The sequence below is a fragment of the Botrytis fragariae genome, assembly GCF_013461495.1.
Source record: "Botrytis fragariae strain BVB16 chromosome Unknown tig00000000, whole genome shotgun sequence".
NCBI lineage: Eukaryota > Fungi > Ascomycota > Leotiomycetes > Helotiales > Sclerotiniaceae > Botrytis > Botrytis fragariae.
Window position 1 is genome coordinate 1694552 of NW_023500986.1, and position 17429 is coordinate 1711980.

The window sequence follows — 17429 nt, forward strand, 5'->3', positions numbered from 1 at the left end:
TGGTATAGTATGTCCTTTGGCATCTAATAAATTGAATCGGCGACAAAAATCGAATACTGTTTCATCCTTTACTTAGTTATCCGGCGGGGCGCAGAAGCAACGATTGCAAAGGCTATCCAACCGCCTAGGCCACATTCTCCTATATTCTCGACATCGATAAATATTCCTCTCGTGCCAATATATCTACATCGCGCATGAAAACCAATTCATAAAGAATGGCGGGAGCGGCAGCAGCAGTGGTGCTCATGGATGGGGAGCCTTCCCGTAGCTTAGCCACTTCTGAAGATGATGCTGATTTCGAAGAGGATGACGACATGGTTCCCGATATAATCAATGAGGACGCGAATGCATATGCTGCTAACATTCAATTACAAAATGGGTTGATCGGAAATCACAGCGATCTGGAGGATGCCAGAGAGGGACCGGAAGGAGAAGAGGATATGTTAACAGATGAAGATGCAGACGGAGAGGAGGACGATGAAATGCTCGACGAGCCAGAAAATATGGATCATACTGAGGAAGAAGAGGTAGATGAGAACCTAGAGCTGGGTGAAGGAGATGAGGATGACGACGATGCGGAGGGAGTCGGCGCTGTCAAAATTCAGCCTGGCTTAGAGGATGACGATGATGAAGACGCAGAGAGTGGTTCCGATAGCGACAGCTCCGTGGAAATTGAAGAAGACGATGACGAATCTAAGGACTCTAGTGATGTCAGGGAAGAAACAAGATGGCAATCTAATGGGGAAGAAGAAGAAGAGGAAGAGGAAGAACACGTAAATCCGAATCGCTGCATGTATGTTTTCCTTCTTTTCCTCCACTTACAATCTTGAATTTACTCACACCTTCTTAGATTCTGCGAGCAAGATGAGGACGATGATCCAAGTGAAGAATTCGAACTTTATTTGGCATGTGAGATGTGTGGAGACAATGGTAAGTTGACCCAGTATTTATGATCGGTAAGGCTGACAAAGCTCTAGCGCATCGGCAATGCGCCCGAAATTCGAATGCACTCAAGTCTGACGAAGGTATGTACTGTTCCGCGATACAGAATTAGGTAATGCAGCTAAAATGGAACTCCAGAGGCGGAAAAATGGTATTGTCCGGGATGTCACGAAAACAGTCTCGTGCCCGGGAGTCCAAGTGCAGATATCAATATGCTTGAAGGCCTGGAGGAAGAAGATGCGGAGGAAGGTGACGAAGAGGTAGACGGTGAAGACGCGCCAATCAAAGCGAACGAAAGGAGAATCTCAAGGGACAGAGTTCCAGGGGATTTATTACCGCCAAGACGTGGTACAATCAAATCAGATTCACACTCCGTCTTCGAACAACTCATACCACCAGAAGATCCCATGGATGGCTCACGTTTGTTGCGCAAGAGAAAAACTTCATCCGTGGAGGCTGATGAGGGACTGGTTTTGAGAAAAAGGACCCGTGATCGAGATGCACTTTCCGATAATTCTAAACCATCATTTGACGAACCACATGATGAAGCCAAAGTCGACAACGGTAGCAACTTATCATTGACTAACGGCAAAAGGAATAAGAAGAGAGTGGGTACACCCACAAGCCCGCGTGTTCCAAGATCATTACGTCAAAAGACTTCTTCATCTCTAAGTCCACCAGTCACTATTGTCGAGAAAATGCCTGGCACTCTCAAAATCTCCTTTCGCGTCGATCCTATGGAGTTGAGGCATATCCTCTCATTACCCCCTAAACCAAAAAAGAAACGCGGCGGTCGTGGCGTCTCAAAAGCTCGATCCGCAGCGATTTCTGCTGCCCTCGTCCCCTCGAGTTACTCACAACCTTTCTACCCTTCCATTCACGACAAAGAATTGGAAGAGCTGAAATCCAAACCTTATGGTGGTATTCTTTCCGAAGCTGATGCTGATACATCTTTGACACTACCTAGAGCAGAGCATCGACGTCAATTTGAAGATGCTCGTCAAACGGCTGAAGAGGATTGGAAAGCAAGGGCTGCGGCAGCGGCAGAAGCTGCTGCCAAGGCAGGATTGAGAAAGGCACGCAAGGTGTCAGGTCCAGCCAGCCAAATTGAATATATTGATTTTGGGGCATATCAGATCGATATTTGGTATGCTGCTCCATATCCAGAAGAATATAGCCGGAACAAGGCACTTTTCATATGTGAGTTCTGTTTGAAGTACATGGAATCCGATATTGTTGCTTGGAGGCATAAGACGAAATGTCCATGGAAGCACCCTCCTGGCGACGAAATTTACCGAGATGGAAAGATCATGATTTTTGAAGTGGATGGCCGCAAGAACCCATTGTACTGCCAAAATCTTTGTCTCCTTGCAAAACTCTTTCTCGGATCGAAAACTCTTTACTATGATGTTGAGCCTTTCCTTTTTTATGTCATGACGGAATATGACGAATTGGGCTGTCACTTCGTGGGTTACTTTTCGAAGGAGAAGCGACCTAGCAGCCTCAACAATGTCTCATGTATCCTCGTACTGCCTATTCATCAACGGAAGGGATATGGTCACTTGCTCATCGACTTTTCGTATCTTCTCACTCGTGTTGAGAAGAAGACTGGCTCTCCTGAGAAGCCACTTTCGGACATGGGTCTAGTCTCTTATCGTAATTACTGGCGACTCGTTCTATGTTATTATTTACAAAGATTTCAGCCCTCTGAACGTGTTCCAAGTATCAAGGCCATTTCCGATGAAATGGGTTTAACACCAGATGATGTTATTTCGGGTCTTGATGCCATGGGCACCCTTGTTCGCGATCCGACAACTGGCACCTATGCTATGAAGTTAAAGCCAGATTACTACAAGGAGGTTATTCGCCATCATGAAGCAAAAGGATACGCTAAACTCAATCCTAAAGGATTGGTCTGGACGCCTTTCGTTATGGGTAGAGGTAATGCTTCTGCTTATGATCATGCACCGCCACTTAACACGGTTGCACCGCGCGAGGAGGACGAAGACGAAGTACCCAGTGTCGAAGGCATATCTAATGAAAGTGTCAAAGGCACATCTTTGAACGGTCTTACAAATGGTGATACAGAAGAAATGACAGCATCATTAGGCAAAATGAACACCGGGGCTAGTGACATCATTAGAGTTGCAAGCTCAGAAGGCAGTGTTGGAAAGTCGGCGATGACGCAAAAGCTCAATGGTATAACCAAAAAGTCATACTATGACCTTGCCTCCTCAATCCCGGCTATAAGATTTGTAGTATTTCCTCCCTTGCCTGGTGCTCGAAGTCGAACTATCCCACGCCCAACCTTAGCGCGACCATCTTCACGTGTAAGACTATCAACCTCTTCATCTGCTCGACCCAAATCTCGAAGAGCGGTTGGGGTACCCATTCGACGTGCATCCACTACATCTGCATCTGCTTCGAAGGCGCGGACTGCAGCGCGTAGAAAGAGCGGAGGTACAGGGCGTGGACCCGGTAGATGGCCAAAAGGAACTAAGAAGAGCGATTTTGGGAATGCGGAGAGTGGTCCTGGTTTGCCGCCTAGATTACTAAAACAGCGCAGTAAGCTGGGAAATGAGGTGTTGCTTGGCGACGAAGAGGAAGAGAATGAAGAGACAAGAAGTGACCTCGATGAGTCGGCAATCTATGATACTCCCGCGCCGAGATCGAGACGAGATAGAGATTTGTCACGCAAGGGTGTCGGACTAGGCAAGCCTATTCTCCTGGGTAAAGGCAAAGGGGCGGGAATAGGAAAAGGCAAAAGCCCTCTTGTTGATGCGGAAGGCGATCAAGAAATGGCTGATGTACCAGTTGATGGAAGTGAAGTTGATCGTAACGCGGATCTTGATCAGGATGCCAACATAGACCCAAATCTTGAAGCGAACACGATTCTGGGCGCAGCAGAGGATGTGGATGCAGAGGGTGAAGATGAATAGAAAGTGGTCTGTATGCTAGCTTCATGGGTGTGAATTTGTGCGTTACGATATTTGGAATGGTGAGCAAGGATACCTAGGCTACGAATGGCGTTTGGACGGGGTGTTCATGAGCTTTGCCATTTCGGCATTGGCAAAATATCCTATTGCTTCAGGCACGTATTGGCGTCAACATGAGAGATGAGACTTTTGGCAAAATTTCTTAAACTGTAATCATTTATGTACTACTACTATGGTTGCTTTCGGTATCTTAAAAAGATACCACACAACGAACTAATCTTTGTGTAATATTATTTCTCATGTAACATCAGCGTAATGGTAACGTGAACTAAATGTTGAGCTTGAGACAGCTCTTTCCTATTCCTATCGGATAAATTCAATTGCCCAAATCTAGGGGCACTGTTCCTTTCTTCCAAATTTTCTTCAAGATGATATATTCTCTTAGTCAAGCTTCATGTGGGCGCATCGCCTGGCTCTTGGGATTAGGCTAGATCAACAGAAATATTCGAGAGATCAAGATTTGAAACCCGATCTGATATCTTGCATAGCCATATCTTGGGAATTCGCAGTATCGCTAAACGTTTTCGATGAATTACGTCTTTGGTCCTCAATTAGTATGAGGTTATCCAATGACAAAATGTTTTCACGAAATGGAACGAAAATCAGAAGGAACGATTGTAAAGTCTTGGGGGCTGTCATCTACATACAAATCAAAGTATTAATCCAACCTGGGCGCCGTTCTTGCTCACAGTTGTTACCCTCCAACGATCCACAAATTCCTTCACCGGATCACGATTTTGAATACCCTTGAATTTTTGCAGAATCCTGATGGTAGTTATCGCGATCTGGGTAACGCCAAGATCACTAGCCGGGCACATTCGTGGCCCAGCCCCAAAGGATAAATTTATCCAACGATCAGGTTTGAAATCGCCTTCCCATCGCTCAGGACGCCATATTTCAGCATCTCCCCCCCAAAGATCCTTTCGTCGAGCCATTGACGCGAACCAAATTACAACTTTTACGCCTTTTTTGACAAAAATCGGAGAAGTTGCATCTGGCCCTCCTCCTGTCGGAAGAACTGTATCACGAAGCGCAATACGCTCATTAGCACTTACACCGGGATATAGTCTCATTGTTTCATTGATGACACAGTTGAGATAACTTAGACTCTTCACAAGTTTAGGAGTGAGTTCTGCAGATCCGATGGATGATACCTCCTCTTGCAACTTCGTCCATGCCTGAGAGTTGCGTGCTAGATTAAAGAACATGTTTGTAAGAGGCGTCGCGATGGCATCGTGAACTGGAAGGAATAAGCCCAAAAGCTCGTCTCTAATCTTCACTCGATCTTGACCTAGATTTGCTAGTCCGTATGCCACTGAGTATTTTTGTTCCTCGCTGGTCGATATGGCTTTATCCATTACTTTGTCAAGTATTTTATCAACAAAAGCTTGCGCATCCTTGCATGAAGACCAGAACTTAGGATTCCGAGATAAAAAATCCCAGAATGGCAACACCATTCTCATGCCGACACCTTGTAAAGAGTAGTTGTAGGCGTCTAGAAATCTCATGGCATCTTCTGGAGTTTCCGGCAATAGAGTCAACGTTGACTCCCCAAATAAGATCTTAGAGGAGCTATCAAGTGCTAGGCGGTCAAACAGCGGTTGTAGATCAACAGTGGAGCCATCTTCAGGAATCAAGGCCAGAAGCCGTGCAACGTGTTGCTCAAACATGTGTTGATGGTGTGTGGCTCTTGCAAAGATTGGAGTGAGCACAGAACGATGAGCCTTCCACACTGCACCGTCTGTGGACATTAAGCCGTCGCCTGCCAAAGGTTTCAACCCAAAAGACCTCATAGGACCGACGCCAAATGATTCGAAATCTGTTCCATAGATAGCTTTAACGTGTTCCGGTGCTTCAGTAACAATTTCGGAAACACCATACGGAAATGATTGAAACGTATGGCCATATTTTGAAAAGAGATCCTTGGCGATTGTATCACGCGATTGCTTTTCATAGGTTTCTGTGAACCGGCCGTAGATTATATCAAGCCCAAAGAATGGGTCTTTCTGAGGAATTGATCGTGGTGGCTGACATCCCTTTCGCAATCGATTGGTGCTTATGTGGTTCCTTAAAGCACGAATTGTAAGTAGAAAAACTGTGCAAAGGAACAACAATGATGGATAACTGATATCGAATGTAGTGTAAAGCGCCATAGTTAAGATCTCGGTGTCGAATTCAAGGGAGAAACAGCGATGCCAGAATTGAGTGAAAAAGTTTAAAGACTCTGACAGTTTAAAGTAGAATTTGGGGGGGTCCGTAAAGTATCCCAACTTTGAGCAATCTCTAGGTTTATTGTGGATAGCATAGCCTTGCAACCACCAAACTGTTACCAAGAGCGAACTCATAACTACCTTGTAGCTATAATGCCAAAACAGCGACAAGTATTAGCGCGGAAATTGATGTAACATAAGCAGCCAACAGCTACCAGGGGTTTGCAGAAACCTATGGCCACTAATTTCACAGGGGTGGCGCAAGCGAATGTACATACTAAAATAATGGAAGGGTCAAACAATTCTAAACTTCTAATTTTGTATTGATCAACTAGGCCGTTATGATTTGACAGTGTACCAATTATTTTATATTCAAAATCGAACGAATTTTATTAAGAGTTCCAAGTGCTGTAGGTGTTTACCTAGTATCTTTCGGGCTTTAATACGAAACAAGTGCAATAATAAGTTCAAGAACCAGCTAATTACCTTTGATCTTAAAAGTAAACTTATTCGTTGTAGCGAAGCACTTTCATATGAATTTGACAATATTATTTTTTCTTCTGAGTCTCAAAAGACACCATGACATCGTCACCAGTACTTTTAGCTGAGGATAGCTCGGCCAGAACATCGGAGAACCCACGGCTCGTCGGAGGTTCTGCTACTGAAGCCGAAAAAGTATCCGAGGAGATATCTTCTGCCAATGCCACAGTCGAAAGAGATAGAGATATTGTAGAACATTCTACTCGAACAATCAATGGGCTTTCCTGGATCCTAGTGGTTGCTTGCATCTCATCGTCGACATTTTTGTTCGCCATAGACAACACTATCGTCGCCGATATTCAGACAGCAATTGTCGAAGAATTCGATGAAGTGGGAAAGCTAACATGGGTTTCGGTGGCTTTCATGCTGGGGGCGGCTGGAAGAAATCTGATGTGGTAAGTAGTTGAGATAATCTGCACACATCCTCATACTGACATGTAGTGGCACGTAGGGGAAAGGCATATGGTACATTTGACGCGAAGTATGTCTATATATTCACAACCTTGATTTTTGAGGTCGGCTCCGCGATATGTGGTGGTGCTCCCAACATGAACGCTCTTACTGTTGGTCGAGCTATATGCGGACTGGGAGGAATAGGAATGTATATCGGTGTCATGACTGTGATGTCGGAGAACACATCAAAGACTGAGCGGCCTGTATATCTTGGTCTGATAGGTGTAAGTCGACTACACTGAACTTTGAAATCCGGTATGCTAATCCAGAATGATGATAGATACTCTGGGGCATTGGCACAGTGTGAGACTCAATGACATCCCAAACTTCACATTAAGCTAATATATCCATAGGGTTGGTCCTTTCATAGGCGGGGCTTTTGCTGATAGTAGCGCCACATGGCGATGGGGATTCTACATCAACCTTTGCATCGGAGGAGCTTTCGCTCCTGTATACGTGTTTCTCGTCCCAAACTCCAAACCCCGATCTAACTTAAGTCTCCTTGGTCGATGGGGGCAAATTGACTGGCTTGGTGCCTTACTCCTCTTGGGTGCCATAGCATGCTTGCTGATGGCCATTGCCTTCGGTGGTGTATTATTTCCATGGGATTCTGGATCTATCATCGGTCTTTTCGTTACCAGTGGCATTCTGTTCATTGCATTGGCTATTCAACAGTCATATGCGTTTGGAACAACGGAGGAACACAGATTGATTCCGATAGAATACCTTCAGTCAAAAGAGATAGTCACCCTTTCATTGAGACAGCCTGCGCCGGAGCAGCAGTATTCCTTCCGATATACTTCATTCCTATTTTCTTCGAAATCATCCATGGCGAGTCTGCATTGGGTTCCGGTCTCAAGCTCCTTCCATTTATCTTGGTTATGGTTACTATGACTTTTGTCAATGATTTCACATTGTCAAAATGGGGCTACTATATGCCTTGGTATCTTGGATGCTCTGCTCTCCAAGTCATTGGTTCTGCGCTTCTCTTTACCATCGAAAGGGATACTTCTGTCAGTTCCATCTATGGATATACTGTACTTATGGCATTTGTCGGCGGTTGGAGTCAAGCATCATTTACAGTTGCACAATTCCTTGTCGCTCCCAAAGACATTCCGATTGTGACTGGTTTCTTGACGTGTGCCCAATCAGGTGGCGCAGCGCTATCACTGGCAATCGGCGACACTGTCTTCCTGAATACTGCACAGAGTGGTATCATGACTCTGCTTCCAAATCGAAGCTCGTCTGAAATCCAAGGACTTATCTCCGGCTTGGGAAATTCATTCTTCGAAACTTTAGATGCTAATATACAAAACGCTATTCTGGACATTATTATGAGCAGCTTCAAGAAGCTTTTTGTCCTGCCCATTGCAGCCGGAGCTGTAGCGCTCGCCTTTTCAGTCTTCCTGAAGAGGCAGAAGATTGACGTCTCTTGAAAAGCTGAAGAGTACTTCCGGGGAACTACCTAGCATACTTGTTGAGGTCCGTCAATTGTACCGATGGCCAAATGTGTTAAATGAATATGGTTCGTGTGGTGCGGATGGGAAGGGAGCTAGCCCAAATGCGTTCTAGTAAGAGCTCTGATATATATATCAGAGCTCTTATCCATATAGTGAATTAGTACACTGAATAATATACTCTGAATGCCTTCATATTCTAGCCTACGCTTCCCACCGTACCCTGTAGAGAGTCATACTTAAAACAAAATGAACAAAAATCGAACGTGTCAAAGAGTCAAAATCAATAGCTTTGATTGTATCTAGTATCCTTTTCTTTCAAAAAGCTTCAGGAATTCCTTCTTAATTTTTCTAATTTTAATTGGTACAATTTGTGAAAATGAAAATTTCTGAATAAGGATTCTAGGGATTTCTTTCGAATCTTAATTGGCATCATCTCAAGAAAACACATTAACAGTTTTGTTTCGAGGCAGAATTTATTCCCGATCTTGATTCGTATAGCCATAAATAATTGAATTTTTAGGTATCATGTTTCAAAATCAAAAATTTAAGTGAATATAAACAGAGGGGTAAATATAGAATAAAAGAAGAGACTAAACCGAATAGTTACAAGAAAGAAAGACAAAAAGGACAATATCTCGACAACGACATTTGACATTTCAGACCTCAGATAGTATATATTAGATATATTTAGGTGTCTATTGGTACTAGTGACAAATTATTAAACTACTCGTCGTGAATTTGTGAGGCCATCTAGTTCTTATTTGGCGCTACTTCCAAATATGTGTATATACAAAGGGGGTAACCATTATACTAGCCGATCGTTACCAGCACCACTTAGTGTTTGGAGGTTAATTTACTATACTTGCTACAATTCACGTATTCAAGGACTACTATCGTGATTTGGTACTCATTGGCAGTTACTTATTATCTTACTCATATACTCGAAAAGTTCTGGTCTTAAAACGTACACTGCCCTTGCAAATCTTGATATCGAGAACTGTGCATTCTAGGAATCAAGATTTAATCCTTCCTGCTATCATAAGGAAAGACTACTTCCTCTGTGCAATGAAAAACCATGTTGGATCGCCACCTCGTGATGTAAGACCAACTGTTGGGAGTCGGAATCAATGAGAAAAGCATCCGGTGCAGCACGAAAAGCATTACTATCTTCGTAGTCACCGCTCTAAGCTTATCAAAATCCCGTCTTAACCCTCGTGGAAACTTTAAAATTCACTTGTCACCAACAGCTTTCCTGTCAAACAAAACGCCTGTAAACAAATTATGATCACATTTACCTGGCTTGTCACAGGCTGTTCCTCCGGGTTTGGAGAAGAACTCGTCCAAAACATTCTAGACCGAGGCGATAACATCATTGCCACATGTCAAGGTTCGAAAGATCGCATTAAGTACTTGAAAGATGCCGGTGCAATTACCTTGTCTCTGGACTTAACCGCTTCGCGATTTTGGAAGGTTGGGAAGGGTTCATCGTAAGCACCAACCTCGACCAAACTACAGCTACGATTGACCGGAGTGATAAATAGACAACGGCATCATGACCTGGTGGCAAATTTGTATACTACTCTGCGTTGTAAAAGAACTTGAAGCGAGATCTCACAACTATTTCAACTCTGATCTGCAAGTCAAATGCCCCTCCAACCTTAGCTACATTTCAATCGAATGACCCTTTAGACTCAAATACTTTCAGTCTTCTCATTCAGAGTTTAGGACTAGTAGGTCTTCAAATATGAATGCATGATTTCATTTCAAAAGACTTACGTATGAATACTGCCGCAAGCTGATACTTTGTAATCTTCGCTCATCGGGTAGCCGAGGACTCCAGCTAATTCCAACTCAATTGCTCTCTCTGAAGACATGCTATTGTGTAAATGATCTTGATGGGATGATATGAATTCATGTTTTTCTGTAGCACCGAGAAACTATAGTAGAAAGGACATGAAAATAGTATCATGGCAATAAAAAAACGTTTTATTTCGCCTCAATATCATAACTATGAACAATAAACAATAGTGGTATATGCCAAGACCCAAACCAGACTCCTCGCTAAATAGTAGAACAATAATTTGAAGCCCAAGTAGAACGAATTTATACTATGGGCTTGGACCTCCATCAGGTAAAGCCGGCAAGGGCTTTTGCTCATTATCAGGTTCTTCTTGTGTAGGTGTTTGAAGGGATTGAGATTCCCTGATATCGGCAACACTTTGCCCTTCCAATGCATCATGTTGAACACCCGTGGACGTGGAGTTCACCTCATCCATGGGATCGTGACTCTCAATATCACTAGGCGGGGGACTGGCTAGAGCAGTAGGGTTTCTATCTCTGACGCCCCTTTCTTTGGCGTCTGCAACTGACAAGAACGAGGCAGGTGAAGAATTGTGAGATCTAAGTGAAGGTCCGAATGATGAGGTGCGAAGAAGTTCATGTTCTTTCGATGCAGATAGCAAGGGGTTAGAATTTTGGTATTTCATAGTGATGCTTCTGCGAAGTCGAGAAAAGGTACCAGTTGTTGCTCCGGTTATAGTACTGGTGGTTGCGTCGTCAAATGAACGTGGAGGAGTCAGCTCGTTATCAGAGCGGGAGTATGTTGATATGGGTGTTGGAGGACCCCAACCTCTTGATCGGGAGCGCGAGTTGACAGATTCATCCGAGGGCTGACGTCGATGGTGGCCGGTCCACGCATTTACAGGGGAACTTGCGTCACCGATGTAATCTTCACGGTCCCGAGAGGTGTAGCCCGGCGTATCGATTGGACTTTCCATACTAGTGATGTTGCTCGTTATGCGGGAACGTCGATTATGGAGAGAGAAGCTGAGAGGCTCAGCACTGGAGACACGGGAGAAAATCACGAGGCCAAGACATAGAAGAAGCAGTACAGATTGGATGATAGACATGCGCTTTTGAAAGACAACTTCATCGGCTAGGATATTGAGACGAGCACTAATAGCCAAAATTTCTCGACGGGATTCTTCTCGTTGACTTTCAAGTGAAATAACAGTCGATTGCCATATCTCATCATATTGTTGACGAAACACGCGGAGTTCCGTAAGAACTGTGCTATTGAGATTTTCGAGAAAATCAGTTGTCTTTTGAAGTTGCCTTTTTTCGACTCTCAGGAAGGCTTCTCGAAGCATCTTCGATTGCTCTTCAATATACTTCAATGATAAAGTTGAATTCGTTTCCAACAGCTGCAGGCGTCTTGACACAGCCTTGAAAAAACTCTCTTGGATAGTGGGTAAAGAGGCAGGCCCAGACGAAGTGTTTGTACCTCGCGTCTTATTTGTACTTGTAGCATCTTGAGATTTGTTAACTATAGTAGTTGTGGAACTTGTTGGAATAGTTGAATGTGAGCTATCGTGAGTTACCTTGGAAGATTCATGGGTTTCTTGGGTAAGTGACGTGCTTGCTAGGGATGCTTTATCCTCGGACAACGTTTGCTGTGCAGAAGGACCGGTGAAAGACAATGATGAGGATGTGATCCCATTATCTGTGAAGGCAGTAGAAATCATTTCAGGTGATGGCGGAACTTTCATAGTAGTCTTGAAGTTATATGACTCATTCTCCACCGCGGCTTGACTTGTGAGAATATGTTCCGGAGCATCTGAAGGATAGCACAAGTATAGAGATTGTATAGAGAGTAATTCAAATTCTCTGGCTATAGGCTTCTTCCAAAGAGAAGTTGGTGTTGGCGGTGGTTTAAGGTGCGTCTCCACTGGCATTTCTTCCCTTTGAACGTCTCGAGTAGTGTATAATACTGTAGGCTCTGCCTGGTTATTCGCTGTTACACGCACAGCTTGTATTTCAGACGATGTCGCCTGAATGATTTCTGCTACAGCTTCTGGAACAAATCCTTCCTCAGGGTCCTCATCCGCTTCCTCGTCGTCATCATTGTTAGCTTCAGTATCCTTCCAACTTTCAAGCATGCGAGTGCCATGAACTCTGACGAGCGAGAGTGGGCAATAGTACTCCTTTCCGTAATGTGTCAAAAATTCGATGCGTATATACCTTGCCCAAATTTGCGGATTCTCTATTAAAAAGGCTTGTATTTCTCGCGAGTTGCGAGCTTCATAGACACCCAAGTCTTTCCACTTGTCCGTCTTCACAGGCCATCGATCGCTGACACTAACTCTGAATGTTCTTAGCATGCTGGAGAAGAATTCATAATTGGCAAGAACTAGAGTATCGATCCATATATCTTCCTAATGATTTGTTAGCAATGTGTTTTCTGCTGCGGGGCAGCACAACTCCTACCGAAAGCTCAATGACTAAAAACTTGTTCGGTGTTTTACATTCCGAAAGCATATAGGAATCCTTATTCTCTATCAACACAGCTTTTGAGTTTTTTGCACCTTGATGGGTCTTCAGAACAGTAGCTCCGGCATCAAATGATGCATAGGAAAAACGCTCTTTGCAGGTCTTGCCAGCATCCTTACTTCGGTGTTCCTTTCGATGCCCAGAACCACTTTTCTCTTCTTGTGAATCCTGATTTGAACCCATGCCTTTATCTTCGGTCGTTCTCGAGGTTTGCTCAGCCGCTCCATTTCGGAAAGCGCCAAAGTCCAAATCAATTTCCCCATCATCTCCAAGAGACTCAAGATTGTTTTGAAATGCTTCCGACTCTCTTTTCCTAGCCGCTTCCGCAGATCTTCGCTTGCCCAGATTCAAATCTTGCTGCCCAGCTTGCTCCAATGTTTGTTTTTTCCACTCTTCGAATGACAAGAATGAGGCATCATTAAGCTCTCCTTCATCGACAGCAGTTGGAGATGCCGTAGGAGACGGTATTTCTGGAGATGGGCTAGACGATTTAAGCTGAATGACGGATATACGACTTGTTTCGCCAGTAATTTTAGCTTCGTCATTTGTTTGGGCAACAGACTCGCTGAAAGAAGGTGTGTTTGATATCGTGTCCGTTACAACATCATTTTCCTGGCTTTCGAGAGTTCCAGCTGCACCAATAGCATTTGTCTTTGTTGTTGGCGGAGAGTCCGTATTACTCCAAGATGAACGAAGGCATTGTTGAGGTAATATATCTGTTATGTAGTTGATTGTTCTAAACTCGCATGTTCCAGTAGTATTCGGGGCATTGATTACAGGGCCTGTGCTGGCAGTGATTGACACACTGCTCGCGATTGTCCTGCTAGGTAGGTAGAAGAGGAATGAAAGCGCAGTTGTTGCCACGATATATCGATGACATGCGAAGACCATTCTGGCTCGGCGGCATAGTGTTTCAAACTGAAAGCGGGATGTTGAGAGGAATGAATTAATGAATTAGCTACGATGAAGTGCCACGGCGTATCGGAAGTTATAGTAATGCAACTGCAGATTTGGGACAATGCACGCACAAGAACTTTTGTGGATTCAATTGTGCGGTGAGTAAAATATAACAGAGCAAAACATAATTTTTCTGATTCCTTGTTTCTTCCTGCTGTTCGTTTCCTGTTCGTAGGTCTGGTTAAACTCACCGTTAAAGCTAGATCTAGAAGCGGACATTTCTCCTTTGATTATGATTGGTTCTATCATTCCTGTCTGCACGTGATCCTTTCAAATTGTTTAGACCCTTCAATTTTTCTCCATAATGATGCATGAACTTGGACCACGATAGTCTAAGAAGTGGGATGTTTTTAACGCCATTTTCACGATACAGAGCTTTCCACAATTCAAGATAGTGGGGTGTATTTACTTGATGCAAGTACAACAGTGAAACACTTCTGCGCTATCAGACATGTAATATGGCAATATGTATGCTATGTTGTCACGGGCCTCAGCTCTCTCATTCATTACTTTACCCCTCCCTATGGCCTGGGTAAGATACCCCTCCATGCATGACTACAACGGTTCGACCTCCCTCTCTAACCAACTCATAGTGAGCTCATCTCCCTTAAAGAAATCTTTAGTTTTAGAATAAATATCAGCATGATACTCGTTCAACCAGTGCTTTTCTTTTCGGGTCAGGAGAGTCTCATCAATAAGTTTCCGGCAGTATGGCACCATTGTGACATGCTCAAAGCCCAAATATGGCTTCTCGCCAAATTGGTGCTTCGTCTCAACCTCCTTCACCATGATGATGTTCTCAATTCGGATACCAAAAGAGCCATCCTCGTAATACCCAGGTTCGTTAGAGATGACGTTTCCAGGTGCTAGTGGGACCTCCGAGTATTGAATCCTAGTCCCGATTCCTATTGGTCCTTCGTGAACATTCAAAAATGAACCAACCCCGTGGCCAGTTCCATGCCTGTAGTCCAAGCCTTCTTCCTGTTTGTATCTTAGCATCATAGGAGCAATATTGAGTGATTGGACTTACCCAGAGGAACTGTCTAGCAAGAACGTCGAGAGCAAATCCGCTAGTTCCTTTGGGGAAAATGGCGATGTCTAAAGCAATGTTACCTTTCAGAACTAACGTATAAGCCTTCTTTTCCATTTCTGTTGGCTCGCCAAAATGTAGTGTACGAGTGGTGTCAGTAGTGCCGTCAAAGTACTGGGCGCCAGAATCACATAAATAAACAGCCTTTGGATCGATTATTGAGCAGTTACCGGGCTCAGGCTTGTAATGAATGACTGCTGCATTGGGTCCAGTGGAGGATATCGTGTCAAAAGATAGCCCAACAAAATTCTTCTGCTTTGACCGTAATTGCTCGAGTTTGTCAGCCGCGGTAACTTCATCCATCTCTACTTTTTCGACTACGAGCTGATGCTCGAGCCATGCAAAGTACTCGATAAGTGCTGCTCCATCTCTAACATGACAAGCTCTCATTCCTTCTAATTCGGTCTCATTTTTGACAGATTTAGCGTCACCGATTGGACTTCGCACTTCATCGACTTTAGCATCACCGCCAAGAGCGCGTTTTAGTGCCCATGATGCCCTGCTTGAGACTAGGAACTTCTTGACTTTGGCGTCTTCTGCATCTAGAGATTGGCTCAAGACTTCAACGTCGCCAAATATCTTCGAATAGTCTCTAACAGAAACTCCGTTTTCATTGAGATGCGCCATGCATTCATCACTTAATTTGCTTGAATCCACATATAAAGTGGCGGATGAAGATGTGACCGAGGCGTAAGAGAAGAAAACTGGGTTGTAAGGAATATCATTTCCACGCAGATTAAATAGCCAAGCTATTTCATCTAACATGGATACAATAATACCGGAGCTCTTTTTCTTCAGCAATTCCTTTCGGAGATCTTCGAGTTTAGTCTTGACATCTTTCCCGGCAAATTTACGGGCTAGAACCTTGACGGGCTCCTTTGGTCTGGATGGACGACTGTCTCCCCAAACAAGGTCCACCAGATTTTCTTCCACGGCAACTAAGTCATTTCTACCACAATCAAATCAGTATCTTTCATATGAGGTATAGATCAGAGAAAGCTCTCTATAAACTATGAAAGCAATGGATGTGTCATGCTTACCCGCCACGCTTTTTTATCTTCTCGGTGAGTTTTCGAGCGTCAGATGCAGACATGATGGTAGGATCAACACCGACTACTTTCCCTTTCTCGGACTGTTCAGCAGCCCATTCTTGCCACGTTGGTACATCTTGTAGACCTTGTTTTAAAAGGAGCCAATTGTCTGAATTTATCATGATTAGTCTCCAAGTGATCAGTAGCCATAGGAGGATGCCAACATGATAGATGCCAGCTTTCCGTAGGACTACAGTCAAACCAATTTACTTACTATCGAGCTGGCGTGAAGCCTGGTTGAAATATCGACCTATGAGAAACTTAGTGGGGTCTCTACGCAGACCAAATGTCATGGCCTACCATCCGTGGCTAGAGCAGCTTTATCCAGAGTCACTACTGCACATCCAGCTGATCCCGAAAACCCTGATATAAATTCCCTTCGCGCATCACACGCTGCAATATATTCGGAGCTGTGGCTATCTTCCGAAGGAACGACTATATGATGGTTAGGCAGAGTTGATACATGGAGGAATGGCCACTAGGTGACTTACATACTGTAGATATCGACCTTGTTCTTTTTCATAAGCTCCCGCAATCCCGCCAAGCGCTCCGTTGTATTAATACTCTCCATATCTGTTTCTAAGATCTCGTCAACTCCAAGCCTCAATCAAGAGAGCACTCCTTGGATCTGCAATGCACGTACTGGCAAAACTGGACGAATATCGAATGCGAGTGTTGAGAGATTGTGCGAATGGTTGAAAAGAGCTACAAGAACGGATTCCACGTAAGCAACTATTTAAGGGACGGAAGTATCGCATTGGGTTTCCCAAGACGGTAGGTAGTGGAACAGAAATGAGTGGTCAAAGAAGATGGGGCAGATAACAGCGAGGCTCGGTGTAACGTGAAAGGAGGTATGAAATGTGTAGATCTGAATCAAGAAACTTATTAGGTAACACGACACTCTCTGTAATTTGATTGTTGAATAGCTACTTACTCGAGCACTATCTTTCTGTATTGTCATAAGCCGTCTGAACCTCTTGTGTACGGATGATTCCAATGCGTGTATGCTTCACTGTACCTTTTGATGTGCTAGACATATCGAACATTTAGTCATGTAATCATCTGGTGAGGCTACCACCACCTCGAGGCTGCTGGTGGGCTGAGGTGGGGTTAAACATATCTTATCGAAGAACCAACCCAACACCACCAAATTTCCAAATGGAAGCATGGAAGCTACTCAACCTACAACAACACAAGATAGATTGCTTGTTCAAAATTGCTACAATATTCCCCCAAATAAAAATGTCCTCGCTGTAGATGGTTCTCGAGATTTCTCTCTGTATTCTATCAGACCAAGAAGTGATAAAACAAAACCAACTTTAATTCTCTCTTATAGCGAGGATTCATCAATTATTTTCTAT

At 44.0% G+C, this 17429-nt stretch overlaps 6 protein-coding genes across 6 annotated transcripts; 3 read left to right on the forward strand and 3 right to left on the reverse strand.

Moving 5' to 3' along the window:
• Nucleotides 1–215: 215 nt before the first annotated feature.
• Bfra_006742 (putative moz sas family protein) lies at nt 216–3881 on the forward strand (the record flags this gene model as incomplete). Its single annotated transcript, XM_037337111.1, has 4 exons — nt 216–793; nt 851–930; nt 978–1025; nt 1081–3881. 4 exons carry the CDS (start codon nt 216–218, stop codon nt 3879–3881), a joined length of 3507 nt encoding a protein of 1168 aa, XP_037198477.1.
• Nucleotides 3882–4588: 707 nt separating this feature from the next.
• Nucleotides 4589–6091, reverse strand: Bfra_006743 (putative cytochrome p450 alkane protein; the record flags this gene model as incomplete). The annotated part of the gene is made up of 1 exon (XM_037337112.1): nt 4589–6091. The coding sequence occupies one exon, from the start codon at nt 6089–6091 to the stop codon at nt 4589–4591; it is 1503 nt and encodes a 500-aa protein (XP_037198478.1).
• A 636-nt stretch (nt 6092–6727) lies between these two features.
• Bfra_006744 (putative mfs drug efflux protein) lies at nt 6728–8577 on the forward strand (the record flags this gene model as incomplete). Its single annotated transcript, XM_037337113.1, is given in 5 exon segments — nt 6728–7083; nt 7140–7365; nt 7422–7444; nt 7495–7872; nt 7887–8577. The coding sequence occupies 5 exon segments, from the start codon at nt 6728–6730 to the stop codon at nt 8575–8577; spliced, it is 1674 nt and encodes a 557-aa protein (XP_037198479.1).
• A 1305-nt stretch (nt 8578–9882) lies between these two features.
• Bfra_006745 (putative short-chain oxidoreductase protein) lies at nt 9883–10092 on the forward strand (the record flags this gene model as incomplete). Its single annotated transcript, XM_037337114.1, has 1 exon — nt 9883–10092. One exon carries the CDS (start codon nt 9883–9885, stop codon nt 10090–10092), a length of 210 nt encoding a protein of 69 aa, XP_037198480.1.
• Nucleotides 10093–10373: 281 nt separating this feature from the next.
• Bfra_006746 (putative sad1 unc domain protein) lies at nt 10374–13821 on the reverse strand (the record flags this gene model as incomplete). Its single annotated transcript, XM_037337115.1, has 3 exons — nt 10374–10476; nt 10711–12815; nt 12868–13821. 3 exons carry the CDS (start codon nt 13819–13821, stop codon nt 10374–10376), a joined length of 3162 nt encoding a protein of 1053 aa, XP_037198481.1.
• A 621-nt stretch (nt 13822–14442) lies between these two features.
• Nucleotides 14443–17105, reverse strand: Bfra_006747 (putative xaa-pro aminopeptidase 1 protein; the record flags this gene model as incomplete). Its single annotated transcript, XM_037337116.1, has 8 exons — nt 14443–14868; nt 14918–15926; nt 16018–16177; nt 16283–16318; nt 16369–16503; nt 16564–16654; nt 16712–16800; nt 17087–17105. 8 exons carry the CDS (start codon nt 17103–17105, stop codon nt 14443–14445), a joined length of 1965 nt encoding a protein of 654 aa, XP_037198482.1.
• Nucleotides 17106–17429: the final 324 nt, after the last annotated feature.